The sequence below is a fragment of the Rhea pennata genome, chromosome 1 (genome assembly GCF_028389875.1).
Source record: "Rhea pennata isolate bPtePen1 chromosome 1, bPtePen1.pri, whole genome shotgun sequence".
NCBI classification, from domain to species: domain Eukaryota; kingdom Metazoa; phylum Chordata; class Aves; order Rheiformes; family Rheidae; genus Rhea; species Rhea pennata.
In genome coordinates this window covers 42817884-42835701 of record NC_084663.1, presented here as the reverse complement: position 1 = coordinate 42835701, position 17818 = coordinate 42817884, and the positions used below count along the sequence as shown (strand labels likewise).

The following is a 17818-nucleotide window of genomic DNA, read 5'->3' as shown; positions in this document are numbered from 1 at the left end:
GGATGGCCATTATTCCACTTTCATTTTGCGATACCACAAAGTTCTACTTTTGGTCCTTTCATTTTTATTTTTGCTCTGTTCTTTATCTCAGGGTAATTACATCTTCAAACATAAACTGAAATTCAATTTCAATGCTGATGAAAGAGAGGTTACTTACCTACAACTGTTCTCCTATTTGCATTATCTATTTGCATATTTACACTGTGGCTATACCTACATTCAATGCTGCTAGCCAGATAATTTTTTAATTCTGTAGCATTCAGGAATGCACAGAAAAGCCAGGGCCCTTGCGTAAGGCATACCTAAGTTTATAAAAAGGTGGTTTTATGTCTAAAATAAAGAGGGTGAGAATCAAACCTCCAGTCTTGAAGATCAACTTCTGTAATTTTGTCCTGCCTCACTGATGACTCATGAGTGTGAAATGGCTTACTTCAGACTCCAGAATGGTCAAAGCCCTGAGCAAATTAAAACCAGCCAGGCATAACCTGATGTTCAGTGCACTCATTTAACAGTCCATTCCCTGCACATGGAAGGCCATCTCCCTACACTTGGGAGAAGATCTCATACTGCCTTATTTGTTGATACAGAAGTTGTTCCTGACACTGCCCCCATTATTTCTAGATGGCAACAAGAACACATAGGTGGAAGGCCTGATTCTCATTCCTCATTACTTTCAGCATCACACCTCTCCTCAAAGGCAAGGTTCACAGTCTGAACCTATCTAAGAAATGAGAGGAATTGTCCAAGAAAACATCTTTGGAAGGACATCCAAGGCATGCTTATGGGTGATAGGAGTATGGCCGGAGAGGTTTGAGAGTCTTGCACACTCCCCTGGGAATCCAATGAAGATACAAGTTAATGCAAATGATCTAATGAGGAATCTCAGAAAGCATTGCCAGTCAAGAATTGTATGGACCTACTTGATGCTACCACCAGAAAATAGGAAATCTGAAATGTAACAAGCTGAGGAGTATTGTTCCTTGCACAGAAGAACTTCTATTCAGACCTCTTCACAACAGAGTTGTGTCGATCTTGCTTGCTTCAATCCGGAAGCCCTTTGATCCTTTTCCTTGTCCAGACTTTGCCTTCATCAATGGGAACAGAAATCCAAGTATGGATCTTTAATTAAGGCATCTTTAATTAAGTTTGCTCTGAGAGGTAGCAGGTCTCTAATATGAAAAGGGGCTTTTGCTTTACCTGATGAGGAGATAAATTCCCACTGTAACACAAAGAAGACTGCTGACCACAAGTGTGGCCAAGTCCTTTATAGATCATTTGGCAGATGAAAGTGGGGAGGGTAAAGACATTATGGAAAACAAATAGAGGAAACTGAAAACTCCAGGTCAATCTCCACTAAACAGAAGAAAGAAGACAAAGTGCTGTGAAGACAGACTTGGGGTCAATCCAAGAGTCCTTGTAGATGCAGCGGGAACCAAAGGAAAATGGTCAAATCCACCAAATATATCAAGATGAAGTGATAAGCTGCATGGCTTCATATGTTTAACCGGGTACATATATGTTGTAAACACTGTAGCCAGCACTGACATGACTGTCTGATGGCTCCAGTGAGTTTTACCAGGCAAAAGAAGTCTGAAGGTTCACATGGTATAGAGACCAAAACAGTTATGCTTCCTAGTTTCAGAGGGTCTAGCCATGGAACCAGCTCACATGTGGCCACTCTTCTCATCTACAGTCGATTTCTTTGTCTTTGTTAAAGATACAGGGAGAATGATCAGTCCTGGTGTGAATCTTAGGGGCAGTTTGCTACTATATGCTTCCAGGTTCTAAAGAACTTGTGCATTTAGGCAACAGATAGCCCTAGAGCTATGGCTGTCACTCTCACTGTAGGTGGAAATAAGACTGGGCATCCTCACATTTTCAAAATCCTTTGGAGCTGTTTTTACCTTAAAATGTGGATATGACGGAATAGTCCTCAGAGATGATCAACATTTTCAGTAATTCATCTCCTGAATCCCATTAGAATTTAAAAAACTATGAAATTATACAGTCTTATAGCCATTTTGTAAGAGAGGAATCCTAAAATGAAATTTCAGAAGCCTTGCAGAGCAGAGGGGAATTTTAAGATGATACCAGAAGTGCTAAGTATACACAAAAAGACAAAAGACAAAAAGATACAGATTTTCATCTGTGTTATGAGGAAGTTGCCAGAATGGAGAAGAATTATGTGTATCTGTGTTTTTATGGTTGCACATATGCCATGTGCAGGGCTTTTAGATGCTATTTTTGCTGTGATACATTGAAAATTTCTCTGACAAATAACAGTAAATATGAATATTCACAACACGGGCAAATTCATAATATCACAAATTCAAGTATGTGGTCATTAGAAAGAGAATCTCATCTCTTTCTTTACTCCAGATCTGAATACTCTTACTCAAATTCAAATCTTCTTTCTGACTAGCTGTTAATGAAAGTAAAACTCTTAATCTGCCTCCGATCCTTTCCGTGCTGTCCTTCATCTAATTCCTGGGCACAGTCTTCAAGACGTCTCTCCCTAAGATAGCCACACACAAGCTATAACTGTATCTTACAGATTCTTTCTTCATAATACAGCTAAGATGTGAGCATTCTTATCTATAAATACAGCAAAAATTCTCACAGGATCTCAGATTTTAATTACTAACATTTTTTCTCTGCCTCTGCTGAAACTACTCTCCTAGACATCTTGCTATGAGGCTGTTGTCCTTTTCTAAATGTATGTCAATTTTCCACCTTTAAAAGGCTACTCCATAATCAAATCCCAGCTCCCCTCTTGCCTACTACAGATGATAAGGAAATGAGTGTCTAACTCTGCCCTGCTCATACTGTGAGAAGCTATGCCTTCTGTTTAGATTTTTAAACATTTTTGTACTGACTAAAACTGTTGTCTCAGGGCTTGTCCCATCTCTCATGCAAACTACGTCTTCCCAACAAGAGAGACTGGCTCATCATCAAAGAAACTCGGTGCATACCTGTTACTCTGTAAAGGGTAAAAGGAGTTCAATGCACTTTTTATTCAGAATTTAATGATCTTTCTCCAGCTTCACTGTCAGCTTTAGATTTCATTATCCCAAATAACTACTTGCAAACTTTGTGATTTTACCATTCATCTCTTTTCCCAGATTGTTTCTGAACAGAATGAATGAGTCAGTTACCAGCACAGATCCTTGGGAGATGCGAATCATAACCTCTCTTCTTGCAAACACTGACCAGTTATTCCTTGCTTTCCTTTCTTTATGAGTTGCTAATGGTGTTTATGGAGATCTCCAAAAAATAGCTTATGATAGATCACTTATCTGTAGCTCCATTGTACACAGCAGCTATTTCAACCTGCTTCAAAAACTGACTGTAAACTTTACAAGCCCAATGGTCCTTTTCCTTTTTAGAGTGAAATACTTTTCTTCTTTTAGAAAGAATTACATGGAAGCATATACTCTCCAAGCAATGCACTTCAGATTATTCACTTGAATCACTTCTGAAAACAAAGTTTGCCATGATGCTGCTTGGAAAGAGAGCAACAAGAGTATCTTCTGTTCCATTTCTATTGGCACAGCAAACCCGCACAGTTGATGAAGCTATATTCCCCCACTCTCTTTTATTTTTGCTAAACTCTAACAGCAGCCAGTTCTGAAATCTGTGAAAAACTACTGATAACCATGGAGTGACAGTCAGTGGTGGAAGAATTTAAACACAAGGAGGTTGCGCAGGTGTCACTGTGAGAAGAAACTAGCCTGCAGAAAGAAGGAACTAGGATTGGTTTTCAAAATGCAGACTGAATTTTCAGTGACAGCTGTTTTAAGAGACCATATTCCTACATACAGCCTACTTCTGGTGTGTTAACTGTTTCAAAGTGTAACACTCCTGTCCTGAAGGACTGACTTAGAGCTGCTCCAAAGCATGGAAAACATACCTGGAATCTTTATAAGTAATCTCACTAGGATATTTACAGATCAGACCTTTTGTATTCTTAGTCAAAACTCCTCAAAACACTTTTAAAAGCAAATTTTAATGTTCTTAACATTAACATTCTTAAGGCCATCAAAATTAAGGCTACATTTGCACTAGCAAAGCCAGAAGATTCTTATGCAGTTCAGTACTGCAGACAGAAAGAGCTCGCATGCAGGCCCACTTGAAAATGAAAATAGGAATGATATTTTCAGGCTTCCAACCTCATATTAAAAAAACCCATATATTTTCATTAAAAAAATGGTATGGGCTTTGCTAGAACTTACCATACTTGTTTTATACTAAATTATCCTGTTCTTTACAAATATTTTTTTTACAGACAGCATGCTAATGCAAATATTCTCTTCCTTGCATACTGACATTCCCGGATACTGAAGGATGCGGTGCAAGTGCATATATATGGCATATAAGCAGAAAACAAGCCACAAAGGGCTTTTTTGTGGGACTGTAGGAAAACACTAAGAAGCACGTCTACCCAATACGTTATGAGGCAATGTCTACCAGTATAGATATGGTCTCCTTGCCTTATTTTAGCTTCAGACTTCACACAGTACAACACTTCTTGAACTAGATTGTTCTCTGCATCACAAAAATGTTCTCTGCTTAAGCAGAAAATGATTCACTTACTTCACTTTCTTTTTGGTAAGCTACACAATTTTTCTTCAGTCTTGTCAAATAAATCAAAAAGCCTGGCACACTTATAGCGCTTTTCTGAAATATTTCTAATTTATTAATGTCTTTTTAATGGTTTTATTAACAAAATGAAGTACGGTGTCGTAGAAATGGTCTCATTAGTGCTGTATATAGTCGTATTAACTTTATAATTTTATCAGATACATTCCGACTTACCCTCTCAAAGATGGTGTCAGCTCTGCTAACTGCAGCTTTTTACTGAGAGCTCATAGTCATCTGGCAATGAGCTACAACTCTAACACCTTTTTCAAGTCACTGACTTCCAGGATGTGGTAAGCAAGACCTGTATTTTTATTGAATTCAGCTCCCTCTGTTGGACTGCAGCATGCCTGTACTCTAAACTATAAAAATTACCTTTGAAGCATAGCTATATAAACTGGTAGAAAATTGTGCTAAAGACGACTGACAGAATGAAAAATAGTCTTTACCAAATACATTAGGAGCTTTTAATAAGAATGGTCCCTCCAGCTCTTTATTAAATACAAAAGGAACCCTACCACCAACTACATACAAGGATGCTTTTGTGCACTGGTATAGACAAGTCTCATGAGAAGCAGCAAGAGCCAGCCCTAAGGAAGAAAAAACAGCTAATAATGCAGCATCAATTTCTTAAAGAAACATCAATACAAAAACAATACACTCTTTCCCCCCCCCTTTATTTAATTATTTATGCAGCTGAAGGCACCATAGGCTGAATGAGGAGAGGATAGAAATATTAGTTCTGTAAAATTCTCAAGTGACAATGCTGCAAATGTCTCCATAAAAAGATTTTCAGTCCAAGACTTAAGGGATTCTCTTGCATTTTCTCTGGTATCCCTAGGATGCATTAAATTTGATCCTTTGTACTCTTACTAAATGTTCGGTATGATCTATCAAGAGACAAAACATAGGAAGTCTTCCAGTACTTTTTCAGTATGTTCAGAAATAAAGAAAAAGATTCTAAATTCTTTTTCCTTGGACCACTATAGAAAAGCTTTCTAACATATTATCTACCCAGTTTATGACCTGCTTTTTCTAGTGATGACAAGACTTATAGCAGAACAACTTCTATGTAAGCAGAAGAGCATTAACTTCTAGTTGTATCAAAAGGTAAATCCTTGAGAAAATATTATCTTTTAAAATAAAAACAATTCTAAACTTCCTTAATTGATAGAATTATGGAATAATTGATACAAGGAAAAGATAGAAATGAATGCGGTATTTTTCCCACTGAAGAGCTTGAAAGAGATGATGAAAAGAAAGCTTAAATGCCTTATTTCTACTTGAAAGGGATATCTGTGAGGAAAAGAAGAAGAGTGATGCAAGGAAAAGATTCTGTAAGATATTGCAGACAGACAATGTATATTGTAATACATGAAGCTTTAAATCCTTGTTATCTTTACTAAAACTAATCATAGAAATGCCAAAATCTTTTTACCACAGTGGATTTACCCAGGAGATAAGTAAATCTCTCCTGTTCTCTTGAAAGTTTCATTTAGCTAAAGTTTCTGAAATTTGAATACGAAATAATTTATTCCCCAGTAAATCTCAGGTTCTCAAATTCTACGTGCGAAATCATACGAACAAGTGTAATGACAGCCAGGAGGATCCTGGTAAAGCTAACAATGCAGAAACTGGATGCTGCCAGGGTTTATAGGTTTTAATTTTTATGAACTAAGACCTGTGGAACCAGTTCAACTTGTCTACAAGTTTCTTCTGTATCGTTGCCAATATGACCATGAAGTGCAAGACATCATTGCAAGAGACCTACCTAAAAGAAAACTGAGAGAGAAGCATTTAAAGCATTTTTAAAATAAAATGTTTTAGGAATTACAATAATGGCTGAATTGAGATGCCTTAAAAATCACTTGAATATGATGAAGCCAATGACCAGAAGAAAACCAAATGGTGCATGGAACAGAACTTGGAAATACTGGTAGTGATTAACTATGAATTGATATCACCTACAGAGGATATCAAGTATTCCCAGCAGCAAACAACATATGTCAGTGTTCTCTAACTTCTCTCAAGCTATCAAGAATTCTCTGATACCACTTTCTGGGGAAAGTATCAAATAGCAGGTGTATACAAAAAACTCTTCTCCTTAATTACAAGTTATGAGAGTAAGGATCACCAAAACATATGTGAAAGAAAACAGCGGTGGGAATTCTTGAGGTTTATAAAATAAAAAGGTTAAAATGAAGGCACTGAATTAATCATGGCATATCATTTCTACCCTGAATCTTGGATTATAAATGCAAAATGATGTTAAAAGGTTGGAACACAGATAGTTAGTTACTCAGGATGTGGTTTTTTGTTACACAGAAACTAATTTATGTTAAAGGAAGAGAGAAAAAAGGCTTTGGATTTAACAAACTGCATCTTTTGTCTGACATCGAAAATGTTTCAAAGCAGAAGGCTTGTCTATGAGAAGAATGGGAAATGCTTTAATCTCCCCTTGATTTTAAAAGATTTCAAGTAAGCAACTTCACTTTGTCTGCCATTGCTAGAATTGTTAAGGGAAGATCTGAACCGCAAAATACTAAATACTTGCTGGATCCAAAAGAGCAGACTGACAGGATGAACTCTGTTTTTGGGTCAGGAATTCCTAGTGCTGATAACAGAATGAGGCAAAAAATGGGGTGGATTGTATTTTGAAGATCTTTCTAGGGCTATTCTCATTAATTCTCCAGTTATTTTGGTTGTATTAAAGAGACTCCTACATAAGATGTTAGCTATCAGTCAAAAAAGAAATCTAGATGTATTAATATGTACAGTGTAGAAATACGATGATTATTGCTGATGAGATGGCTGATGATGAGGCATATTGTCGCATATTGGCCCAGGTATACAGTATCAAATAGCAGGTGCATACAAAAAACTCTTCTCCTTAATTACAAGTGATGAGAGTAAGGATCACCAAAACACCAACACATTGGTTATTATGTGTTGGTATTTATATTGTATTATGTGTTATATTATGTATAACAACCAATTTTGTTACGACAAAAACCTGTCAAATACCTTAAATCTGTTATTATTTTATATTTTCTAGAAAAGTAAACCAGCTTCAACCACTGCTACATCTTTTTTAGTATATTACAAATACCCAGGAGTCCACTGCTACAGGCAGAAAGAGAGAACTGGTCTACCAAGTGGTCTAACAAAACCAAGCATTGCTCAAGGAGACTAGCTGAAAATGTGGTAGGTTGGTACTTTCACCTTGGCCACACGAGTGCACAAGCCAAAGAAGACAAACGGAAAGCAGAGTCATACCTGGGGTCTCTGGGATGATTTAAAAGGAAACCTGGCAAGGTTGAATAACTGAATTCAGTACATTTTAGATTTCCTAGCTCAGTCGAAAAAATCAGTATAAAATTGGTATGTCAAAAGGGAGGGAAATAATCTGATCAGACTTAGAGATAAAACAATACAGTAAAGAGACTGTATCGAAGAATGATGAAAAAGTATATTTTGTTTCCATCAAGGTAAAGTGGCTAAGCCTCACTCCTTTGCACTGTCCAAACACCAATGTTTGCCGATGTATGGGAAAGTTCAAGGCACCACGTCCACGTCCGAGAACTGGAGCATCTCAGACATCTTCTCGGGTCTGGTTGAGCTAAGAGAAGTGTTTGCAGGAGGAAGAGGAGTAGAAAGACACAAAGAGATTGGCATGGGTCCTGCTGCAGCACAGCAGTGCGTTGCCCAGGCTGCCCCATAACTGCAGTGGAGAGAAGAGAGGAAATCCAGAATCCCTATGCCACATGAAGATTTACCCATCGACAGGAAGCATACCCAAATTTTGTTGTTTTGGAGAAGCACAAAACAGCCAGAATGAATAATCCTGTCTGCTGCCGAGTCCTTTCTCATGGAAATTAAGTTAGAAAAACATCAAAGAGTGGCTGGTCCCTAAGCAATCCTAGACGATCGCTAAGCAGTTACATAACCTTGGGAAACTATCACTTTTCTGTGCTTTTGCCTCTTCTTGCTTAACTTGTCTATCTGGAATAGCAGGTTGCTAAGTCAATGATTATTTCTTGATCTCTTGATCTGCGTGTGCGAAATATTACTCCCAAAGTTCTCAGCTGGAGCCACTAGGTGTTGCTGTAATATGAGTAATTAAAATAATAACTATTATTAAAGAAGTCACACACAGTCTTACCATGTACTGAGCCTAAGAGCCAGAAAAGAAACTTATTCTAAACCTCATTTTTTCTTAAAAGAACAGAAAAACCTAATTATTCATTTAATTGGTACTCAGTATCTTTCCTTTCACTTTTCACAGCTTTGAAGAAAAAAGCTGCCTTCCCTCTTTAAAAAATACACGGTATAAATGCAAATTTTTTTCTAAGCTCCATCTTCAAGCCCAGCTTCACCTATTTACTGTTATGCAGCTCATCCAAATCACTGTACTCCAAAAACTTGGCCAGTGACAAAATTTTGCACCTTATTCACGTACTACTTGGATGTGCTCAGACAGGCAAAGTCCTCACAGTGAGCACAACTATAACAGAAAATGATTCAATAAATGCATGGTGATGTTACTGAGGCTCAGATTTATACTTGCCAGTTCCACAGCCTTCTAATGAGGTTCTGTCTTATTAATGTAGCTTACTAACCATAAAGACAGTAGAAGATTAATAAGCATGCATATGAATCACAGTCACATAACGCTACTTGCCTGAGAGTATTAAAATATCTAAGTAGCTGGCAGCTATAGCTCAGGGAGGGCAGCTATTGCTCAGATAGCTATATGCCTAAAATGCTACTTCTGAAACTTTTGGAGCCACTGCATCTAACTGGACTTTACAGTGGACAATCCAAAAGGCTATTTACATCCAGAAACAATTTGGCAAGTTCTGTTCATCAAGTCTGTTCTCCAGACACAAAGACTCCACTTAAAATTTTTATCTTGGATTTACTGTCCTTAAAAATGAAGTTAAATGAAATTATCTGGATAATCAGGAGAAGAACAGGTCTGCTAAAGCAGCTGTGGGTTAATTAGCACGCAAGAAGTTTTGCTCCTGGTTACCCCAAGACTCTAAAGTTAGCACAAAAACAAACACTAAGCATATGTGGGAGGAAAAAAGTACTGAGAAACTGTATGAGAGTTACAAGTCTATGGTAAACCTGGGATAAGGTATTCAGAGTTTAGATAAATCATTATTAAAAAGCATTTTAGGAAAGTGTAGAGGTGCCAACACAGATTAAAAATATATATCAGTCTTACCATTTGAGACTGGCTCCGGGGGCAGCCATTGATATCTTCAACCTTTTCATTTGCTAAAGGAGAAGAGTGAGGTGAGAAGGCAGGAGCAAACAACGAGGTAAAACTGCCCTCCCTATCCCCCCCCTCCAATCTTCCCCAGAAAGAAAGAAAAAGAACAGAAAAGATGAAGCAATAAAGTGCAGGGGGTTGTGTTGACACAGAGCTCCTTTCTAAGCACAGCCCAGTCGCACAGTAACAACACTCTTGTTAGCAGCAGTTGCTTCCACATGCCAAATCTTGCAAAGGGGGAAGTGCGAAGGAGGTCGCTGCTAATTCTTCAGCCCCTGCAAAATAACTGCTGACATGAAATCTTCCACAATTGTCTTTGCAGGGTCAGGATACAGTTTCAAGGCATCCCAGAAAGTATGAGCCACTCCAACTAACAAAATGCACACATGGGAGACATATGGCTTAATGGAGCATTCGTTTCTGACAATTCAAAGTGTGTAAGATACAGTTCTGGCCATTTAAAGTATGGTTAAACAGCCACTTCCAAACATGCTTGCATAAACATATTTTTTAATTAAGACAAGGATGAACCACACAAATATCAGAGACATATGGCCCCAGTCAAATTGTATTATTCAGGGTTCATCTTATTGTTAAATGCATTCAACTTGAATTAGATATTCCCCCATGCAAGGAAGCAGCTCGCACTGCTTCCCTAAGCACTGGTCTTACCGATGATCTGGATGATTTCTGCTAGCAGAACTCCGTCTGCAATGTCCTGTTGCAAATCCTTGATCAGCCGCTTGTGGCCAGATTTTGCTAGGTAGTGGTTAGCCCAGTCAGTGTAAATCTGCCGAGCGGAGGGGGAGGGCAAGGGGGAGAGAGGGAAGAGAGAAAGAAGACAATAAAAATTCTTAAAACAAATGTTGGCTTACACTTGAGAACTATTCTGGATCACATTCCAATTTAAGAAGTCAGCACCAAAGGAAACAATTTTAACTTTTTTTTTTTTTTAACAGCCATGTCCTCCCCCCCTCCCCTTGCCATTTTCTGTTTTATTTTAACTTCAAATGATTCAGTCTGTTTCATGAGGGTTCAAACTTGCTGTGACCAAGCAAAATTCCCCTTATGACTGTAAAGGAAACTCCTGCCATAAATCAGTCACGTCTACCACAGTTCCACCTCCCACCGCGGCTCTACCTAGCGGCGCGCCCCAGCGCGGGCTCCGCGCCGCCGAGGCCCGCCAAGAGCCGGCCCCGGCCGAACCGCGGGCCCGCGCGTGACCGCTGCTCCTGCCGCGCTTTCTGCCACCATCCCGCCGACTCCCCGCCGCGCAGGGGCAGCTCATCCGCTCCGCGGCCGGCGCGGTGCCGCCGCGGGCCGCCCCCGGCGCGGCCGGAGCGGCCGGAAAGCGCCGCGCTCGCTGCGGCCCCTGCGCGGGCTGCGCACTGCGCCTCTTTCTCCGTGCAAAGGGGAGGTGAGGGGTGGTGGTGGTGGGGGGGGGGGGGGAGTGGAGGGGAAGGCTGAGCTGCACCAAGCACTGCGGCGACCGGCGGCGCAAAAATGGCACTTATCAGCAAAAGGTTAAAAAGTGCCGCTCAAGTGCGTCCACCCCAAGAAGGGGTGGCGAGGGAGGGAGCGCGCGGTGGAGAGCCGCTCAGAAGGCAACTTGTGCAGGCACACGCACACATATATATGTGTGTGTGCATATATATATATATATATGTATATATACATACACAAAGAGAGCATTCAGTAGCACGTACGGTGCGTACGGAAGGCACCAGGTTCGCTTCAAGCGAGACGCGGAGGAAACGACGCCTTCGCGGAGCAACCGTGCGCCCCCGAAGGAGCTGCCCGAGCTTTCCCCGTACGTGCCCTGCCCGCGGCCTCCCTCCCCGCACCACGAGGGAAGGACCGGGCCGCCCTCGCCGCGCGCTGCTCGTGGGGATCGCCACGTGCGTGCGACACCATCGCCGGGAGGCAGACCCACCATCGCGGGTCCTTCCTCTGCTGAGGCTGGAAATGCCGAAACTGCAGCTCGTCCGTAAAACCGGAGTGAGCTCACTTTCCAAACATCCTTTTATTTAGCCTTCAGACCCTTGGGAGGAAGGGGTCACTATCCCCTTCGGTGAACAGAAAAACGGAGGCCGGAGCGATGACCCACTTGCTCAGCTCGCCAAGGAAACCTGTGGCGGAGGCAGGGGGAGAGGCCGGCTGCACCCCCAGCCCAGCGTGCGCCCCAGAAGACAACGTGCGCTTCCCACCCCGCAGAAGCATCCCTGCTCAGCCACGCTCAGGTGCTAGGGCCCTGCGGAAGCTAACTGGGGATCTTTGGCCAAAGTTTTCTTCCTCTTTGCTAAGGCAACTGTACCTTGTTTGATTTATCCTACTTCGTCCCACACTCCTGCAGCTAAATCAGCGCCCGGTTTGCCAGTTTTCTTGACAGCGTTAGAAATTAAGTAATTCAGTAACGTGAAATTGTGGAAGTGGACGCAGCTCTCCCACATCCAAAGGGCGCTACGCTTAGACGGGGCCCTCAGTTTCCCTGCTGCACCCAGAAGTTTGCTTCAGTCACCTCTGTTTTCACTGACTGAAATTCTTTTTTCAGGATTCCAGGTGAAGGCATGAAAGCTTCATAGCAATACTTTTTAAACCCAGCTGCGGCTCGCAAAAAACCAACATAGATACAGATATATAAGGAATGCTAATGTGAAGTTTTCAAAGATTGTATTTACATATTTTTAGAACAATATGAATTCATGATGATAAAAGATGCATACCACACCCACAGCACCATGAATCTGCTGCTACTAGTATTTCAACTTCAGTCATTCCTCTAAAATAATGTCTCAGAAATATTCTCTGGGCTACTTCAGGAGGCTGGACTATTTTCTGCCCTCCTATGAAACTGACCCACTGTGGCACACAGAATTTAACACCTCCTAATCTTATTTTGGGTTAGTTTCATATTACGAACAAAAATACTTTACCAAGCATTTCCGTTTTCATGTGTCATACCCACACATAATCTGGTGTACCAATCCTAATTTTGACTACAATTCAAACTATCCTCTCAGTAAGCTGCCACTGAAATTTCATTCTAGCAGCTGTTTTGCAAGTATCTTTGCAAGAATCTAATACTCGAGGAATGGCTTCACCCACCACCCTCCTTCCTAATTTTCTTTTTTTCATGAATTTAAAACTGATAATTACAAAGAATGTAAACATCAGCACTGAAAATTAACTGTCAGAGATATGGATGCTGTGTAAACAAAGGTCAACAATTCACTTTGTCATTGTGGCCGGAAACTTTACTTGATGACCTGTATTTTGATAGTCACGCAATGGTGGACAAAATTATCTGAATGAGACAATGGTCCCAGAGGAATTTTTTTCCTTCAAAAGTGTTTTCAAAATCAAAAGGTGAAGAGTTGTTGATACAGACAATAGAGCAAGCCAATATCCAGTTGGCAGTGGAATGTACAATTTAATTTCCTCTCTTTCCGTAGGGATCACCGCTTGCTTCCTTTTCCCCCTTCCCCATTCGAATGCCCTCCTCAGTCATCTCATTATTGCAAGGATCCAACTGCTCACAAGTCAGTTGCAAAACCTGAGAAGCATGCAGACTCAGACATGAAATTATAAGAATGCGCACACGCCACTAGGTTCTTTTTAAGTGAAATTCTCCAATGCAAGTATCACGTGAAACAGAGAACCTTCACAGTTTATAAATACCAATGTAACTAAGAATCCTTTTAAATTTCATCTTGAATTACTCAGGACAGACGCACAGAGATAGCCTTCACACTGTACATGTTCACTGAGAGCATTTGGTTTGCAAAGCATGGGAAAGTCGTGCAGAAGCAGAAGATAAAGATCAGTAACTTCACACCGCAGCCTGCTTGGTGCTCCCACTCTGTTGGGTGCTGAGCACCTTTGTGGAGGAGCTGCGCATGCTCCCCTTCTTTTCTGAATAACAATAAACCATTTTGCCTTGCACTAATTGTCCAGTTATGCTTTCCCAAAATATTCTTATCTTGGATTTTTTTTTTTCTACTGTGAGTGCTGTTTCAGAGCAGAACACACACATGAAAGTCAGCCGTTGCGACACTTCCTCCCCGAGCTGCTGCTCACCCCAGTAACCCGGCCTTATAGCTACCCGCTGGAATGGGCTGCTGACTTACTCATTTCCTCTCCAAGCTTCCTCTCCTACCACCGCTTTTTGCAGACACGTCTTACGGGGCAGCACTCAGCTCCAGCATTAGGCTCCAACAGCTAACGACATACACGAGAGCCTCTGTTATCTGTGACACAGAGGACTAGTCTCAACAACATGATAACGGCCTAGGAGTGATTCTGTACATGTGTGGTCCGAGCTGTGTCCCAACGTCTGCGATGACTTAACCAGTTGCAATGTGAAGCAGAATTCGACGGGGCAACGTGAGCTTGGGCACAGCCCGCTCCTGTTAACAACGGCTTCTCCTAGCATTCCTTAGCCACTTGTGACACTGACCTTCTAGAGAGGAGAGGAAATCAATCTCGATACCACACACAGTTATGGACTTCACCTCGATACTTCACCTTTTGCAATGAGGAACACGGAGGAGCTACTTGGCAGGATCAGTAATGAAAGGATGTGCTTCACAAAACATCTGTTTCACAAAGCGAAAAAAGGGAGGATCTCACAGGTTACTGCCTTTCTTACAAGCTGCTTTAATCATAAATCATTTAATTATGCATCAGGCAGTACTGTAATGCATCCTCTTTGAAACTAATACAGAAATGTTACCACCAGCAATCAATGTCAAATGAGAAATGTCAAATGGATTTCACAAGTATAGTCAGCCAAAATGCAGTAATAATGCATGACACTTCGTTAGCATCCTCCATGAAATTAGCTCAACATGCTTTCCAGACACAAATGAAATCACCCTTATTATGTAAGTATCCTTAGATTTTCTGTAAGATGTGGCAAAATTGAAGTATAAAGGGCTTCTTGGTTGATTTTTTTGTTCTGTTTTTTTGTGTGGCTCACTCAAAAGAAACCAGAGCTGGGAATACAACCCAGATATTCTGAGCTGTGTTCATTTCTTCTGTAAACTTATTTATCAGGCAACTTTTTAAATAGGCATGGTGGGAAAATTCCAAGAATCAGGATTCATCTGCTTCTTCTTTTTTTTTTTTTTTTTTTTTTTTGATATGGAATATACAGTTTCAGATCTGAAAATGGTCTCCTAGCTGTTGCTGCTGAGAAGACAGCTTTCCATGCTTAGTGTACACCACTGTCACTCAGTGACATGCCAATGCTGCTGCTTAGCGAAAACAACAGTTGCAGCCAAACGAGTTATGCCAAGGCCTAGTGACAAAATTTCCATGGCATTTAGGAGGCTGGTTCACAGAAATCAGCCCACTATTTGACAAAGTTTCTTTCCTAGATATCTGAGAATCAACAGAGAGTATCCACTTCTCATCGGCTGTCCTTTAAAATGTTCTCTAGAAGACATATGTATCCTCATTAATAGTTAGCACAAAAGAATTGAAACACCAACTCTTAGTGCTCATACTCGTACTCTCTTCTGCGCATGATGCCACCCTGGTATCTCTGGGGCAGCAGGGGCTTTGAAGAATTCCACCTTCAGAAAGGAATCACTTGACAGCAGCAAGACCTCGGAGTCCTGCCTTATCTGGTTGCAAACAGGAGTTGCAGAAATGAAGGAATAAGCTTTTCTTTTAAAATAATTCACAAATTTACAAATAAATGAAAACAAAACTATTAAAAAGCTGGAACACAAGAATTTTAACAGTCAGCCAAAGTGGAAACATGGCACTGTTTTTTTTTATAGGTGTATATATATATATATATATATATATATGTATGCATGTATGTATGTGTATGTTTATGTGTATATATGTGTGTGTGTGTGTACATATACGTAATAAAAGGGTTATGTTACTTAATAGTGTAAAATATTTATCCAGCATAAAATACTGCCCTTAGAGACAATCTGATCTATAGATGGTACTTCAAGCTTTTCTCCTGTAGACACTCATTCAAATCATGCATGTATGAGAAGAGGTTGATGGTTTTTTTCCTACGGTTCTCCAGTACACTACAAATTGGGCTGTAAAGTCTGTATATCTATTTCCTGGGCTACTTTCCAGCACATGGCCTAAACTGCATGTTGAATACCCAAGTGGGCTGACTGAGCAGTCCCAGAGTCCCCAGTGAGGGGCACGGGCCAAGGGAGAAGGCACGATAACAACTGCGTGTCGACGTCACTGTTCTGGGCTAATGAATTTTGGATAGGAAAACCCATGCTGGAGAGTCCCTGAAGCTCCTGGAGCTTCTAAAGAGAAGCTGGGCAACACGCGGACTAGCACCCCAGCAGGGCGAGGAAAACAGACTGCTAAGAGATGCCTTTATCCTTCCCACTGTTCCTTTACCGAGGAAAACTTAACCAGGATGTGGGTCCTGACCTTCTAAATATTTTCTTACCGAAGATTATTACCCTCAGATACTTTTTATTAATCTCAGTCATCCTTGCAACATGGAAAAGCATTAGCTTAGTAAACAAGGATACACCTTCAGACTGCCGTAAAAGGCAGAATACACAGCTTATGTGAGGATTTAATTTACCACAGAAAACACACTTTCCAACTCCTGTTTGCTACAAGATGAAGGGGTGGAAAAAAAGCACTTTGTAACATAAAGCAAATGACATGGCAAGGAAAAATATTTACACAACTAAAAATATATGGCCAGACAATGAAACTAGAATGATTTAATTTATAGGCAAGATGGAAGCCAATGCATTTCATTTAACAAAATGAAATGAGTATTAAATGACATTCCACAAACCCCATTTCTGAATCCCACTGAGCAAATGAGAACAATTACAAGTCAAGGAATAGAAACCATCTCAAGTGATACATACAAATTAAATGAGATGTCAGAATCCCCACAGCACAATTCTATTTTGTAAATAGCAGCATGTATCTATCAACACTATTCAGTAATTTTCAGATAAAAATACAATTGAATTAAATAAAAGTTCACTAATGCCAGCTAAGAAATTGAATGGAAACAATATGTTGTTCAACAATCACGGGCAATCTTTAGATGACTTATCCAACTTTTCTGGGGCCCTTTTATATTTTCAAGTTTCACATGCAGCTTGTGATCTGATCATCCAAATAACATTTGTACTGACTTACTGTTTTCTCTTTTCTCATGTCTTACCAAATCCCAACTCAGAATTAATTTAACATGTGCTTGAGGCCAGCCTTTACCAATAGCATCAAGGGCAAGACTTTTGATGTATCTGTGCCAGATGAAAAGTAACAGCAAAGAACTCTGTGTGTGTGTGTCTGTGTGGCTTTGCTAAGTGATGTGAACATTGCCCAATTATAAAAAAACAACTACTCTTCATAGAATGAAATTACCTGTTCATTCAGAGAATGACACTGATTTGCTTTAGATTTTAACTATATTGCTACATCTATTGGGCTTATTGCAGATGCTCTTAAATCTTGTGCAATAGCAATAAAGCACCACAGGAAGGAGCCAGATATTCATGCTGCTGCTGCAGAGTAACCAGCCAGACAGCTGGTTCCCTACAGACTTGTATTACTGCAAAGGGATATCTGGTAAGGCAGCAAATACTCCACAGATATTAATATTGGCCTTGAGCTTCCTGAATTAACAGGAGACAGTACTAAGTGCCACACAATGAGAACCTCTAAAACAGCCAGTCGGTCTTGAGCCTTTTTTTATAAATGTGCCATGTATTTGCTTGTACATCTTACATTGCAACTTTGAACTACTTTTCAACAATCTTTTAGTAGCAGTTCTATGAAAAATAGGGTCCATTATTCAATCCAGCTTTTGTAAAAAGCACTGACTCTAGCCAGTATCTCAGTGGGGAAGACCTAGATTCCCTGCTTGGCATAAGTGCTAAA

At 40.4% G+C, this 17818-nt stretch overlaps 1 protein-coding gene across 2 annotated transcripts in view; it reads right to left on the bottom strand.

The window, feature by feature from the left end:
* NAV3 (neuron navigator 3) overlaps positions 1 to 17818 on the bottom strand; it is a 411497-nt gene that overhangs the window by 180114 nt on the left and 213565 nt on the right. For both annotated transcript variants that reach the window (XM_062584755.1, XM_062584764.1), the window contains exons 2-3: positions 10589 to 10706; positions 9869 to 9921 (exon numbers count right to left, since the gene is read on the bottom strand). In XM_062584755.1, coding sequence (XP_062440739.1) covers positions 9869 to 9921; positions 10589 to 10706 — 171 coding nt within the window. The remainder of the gene's footprint in view (positions 1 to 9868; positions 9922 to 10588; positions 10707 to 17818) is intronic.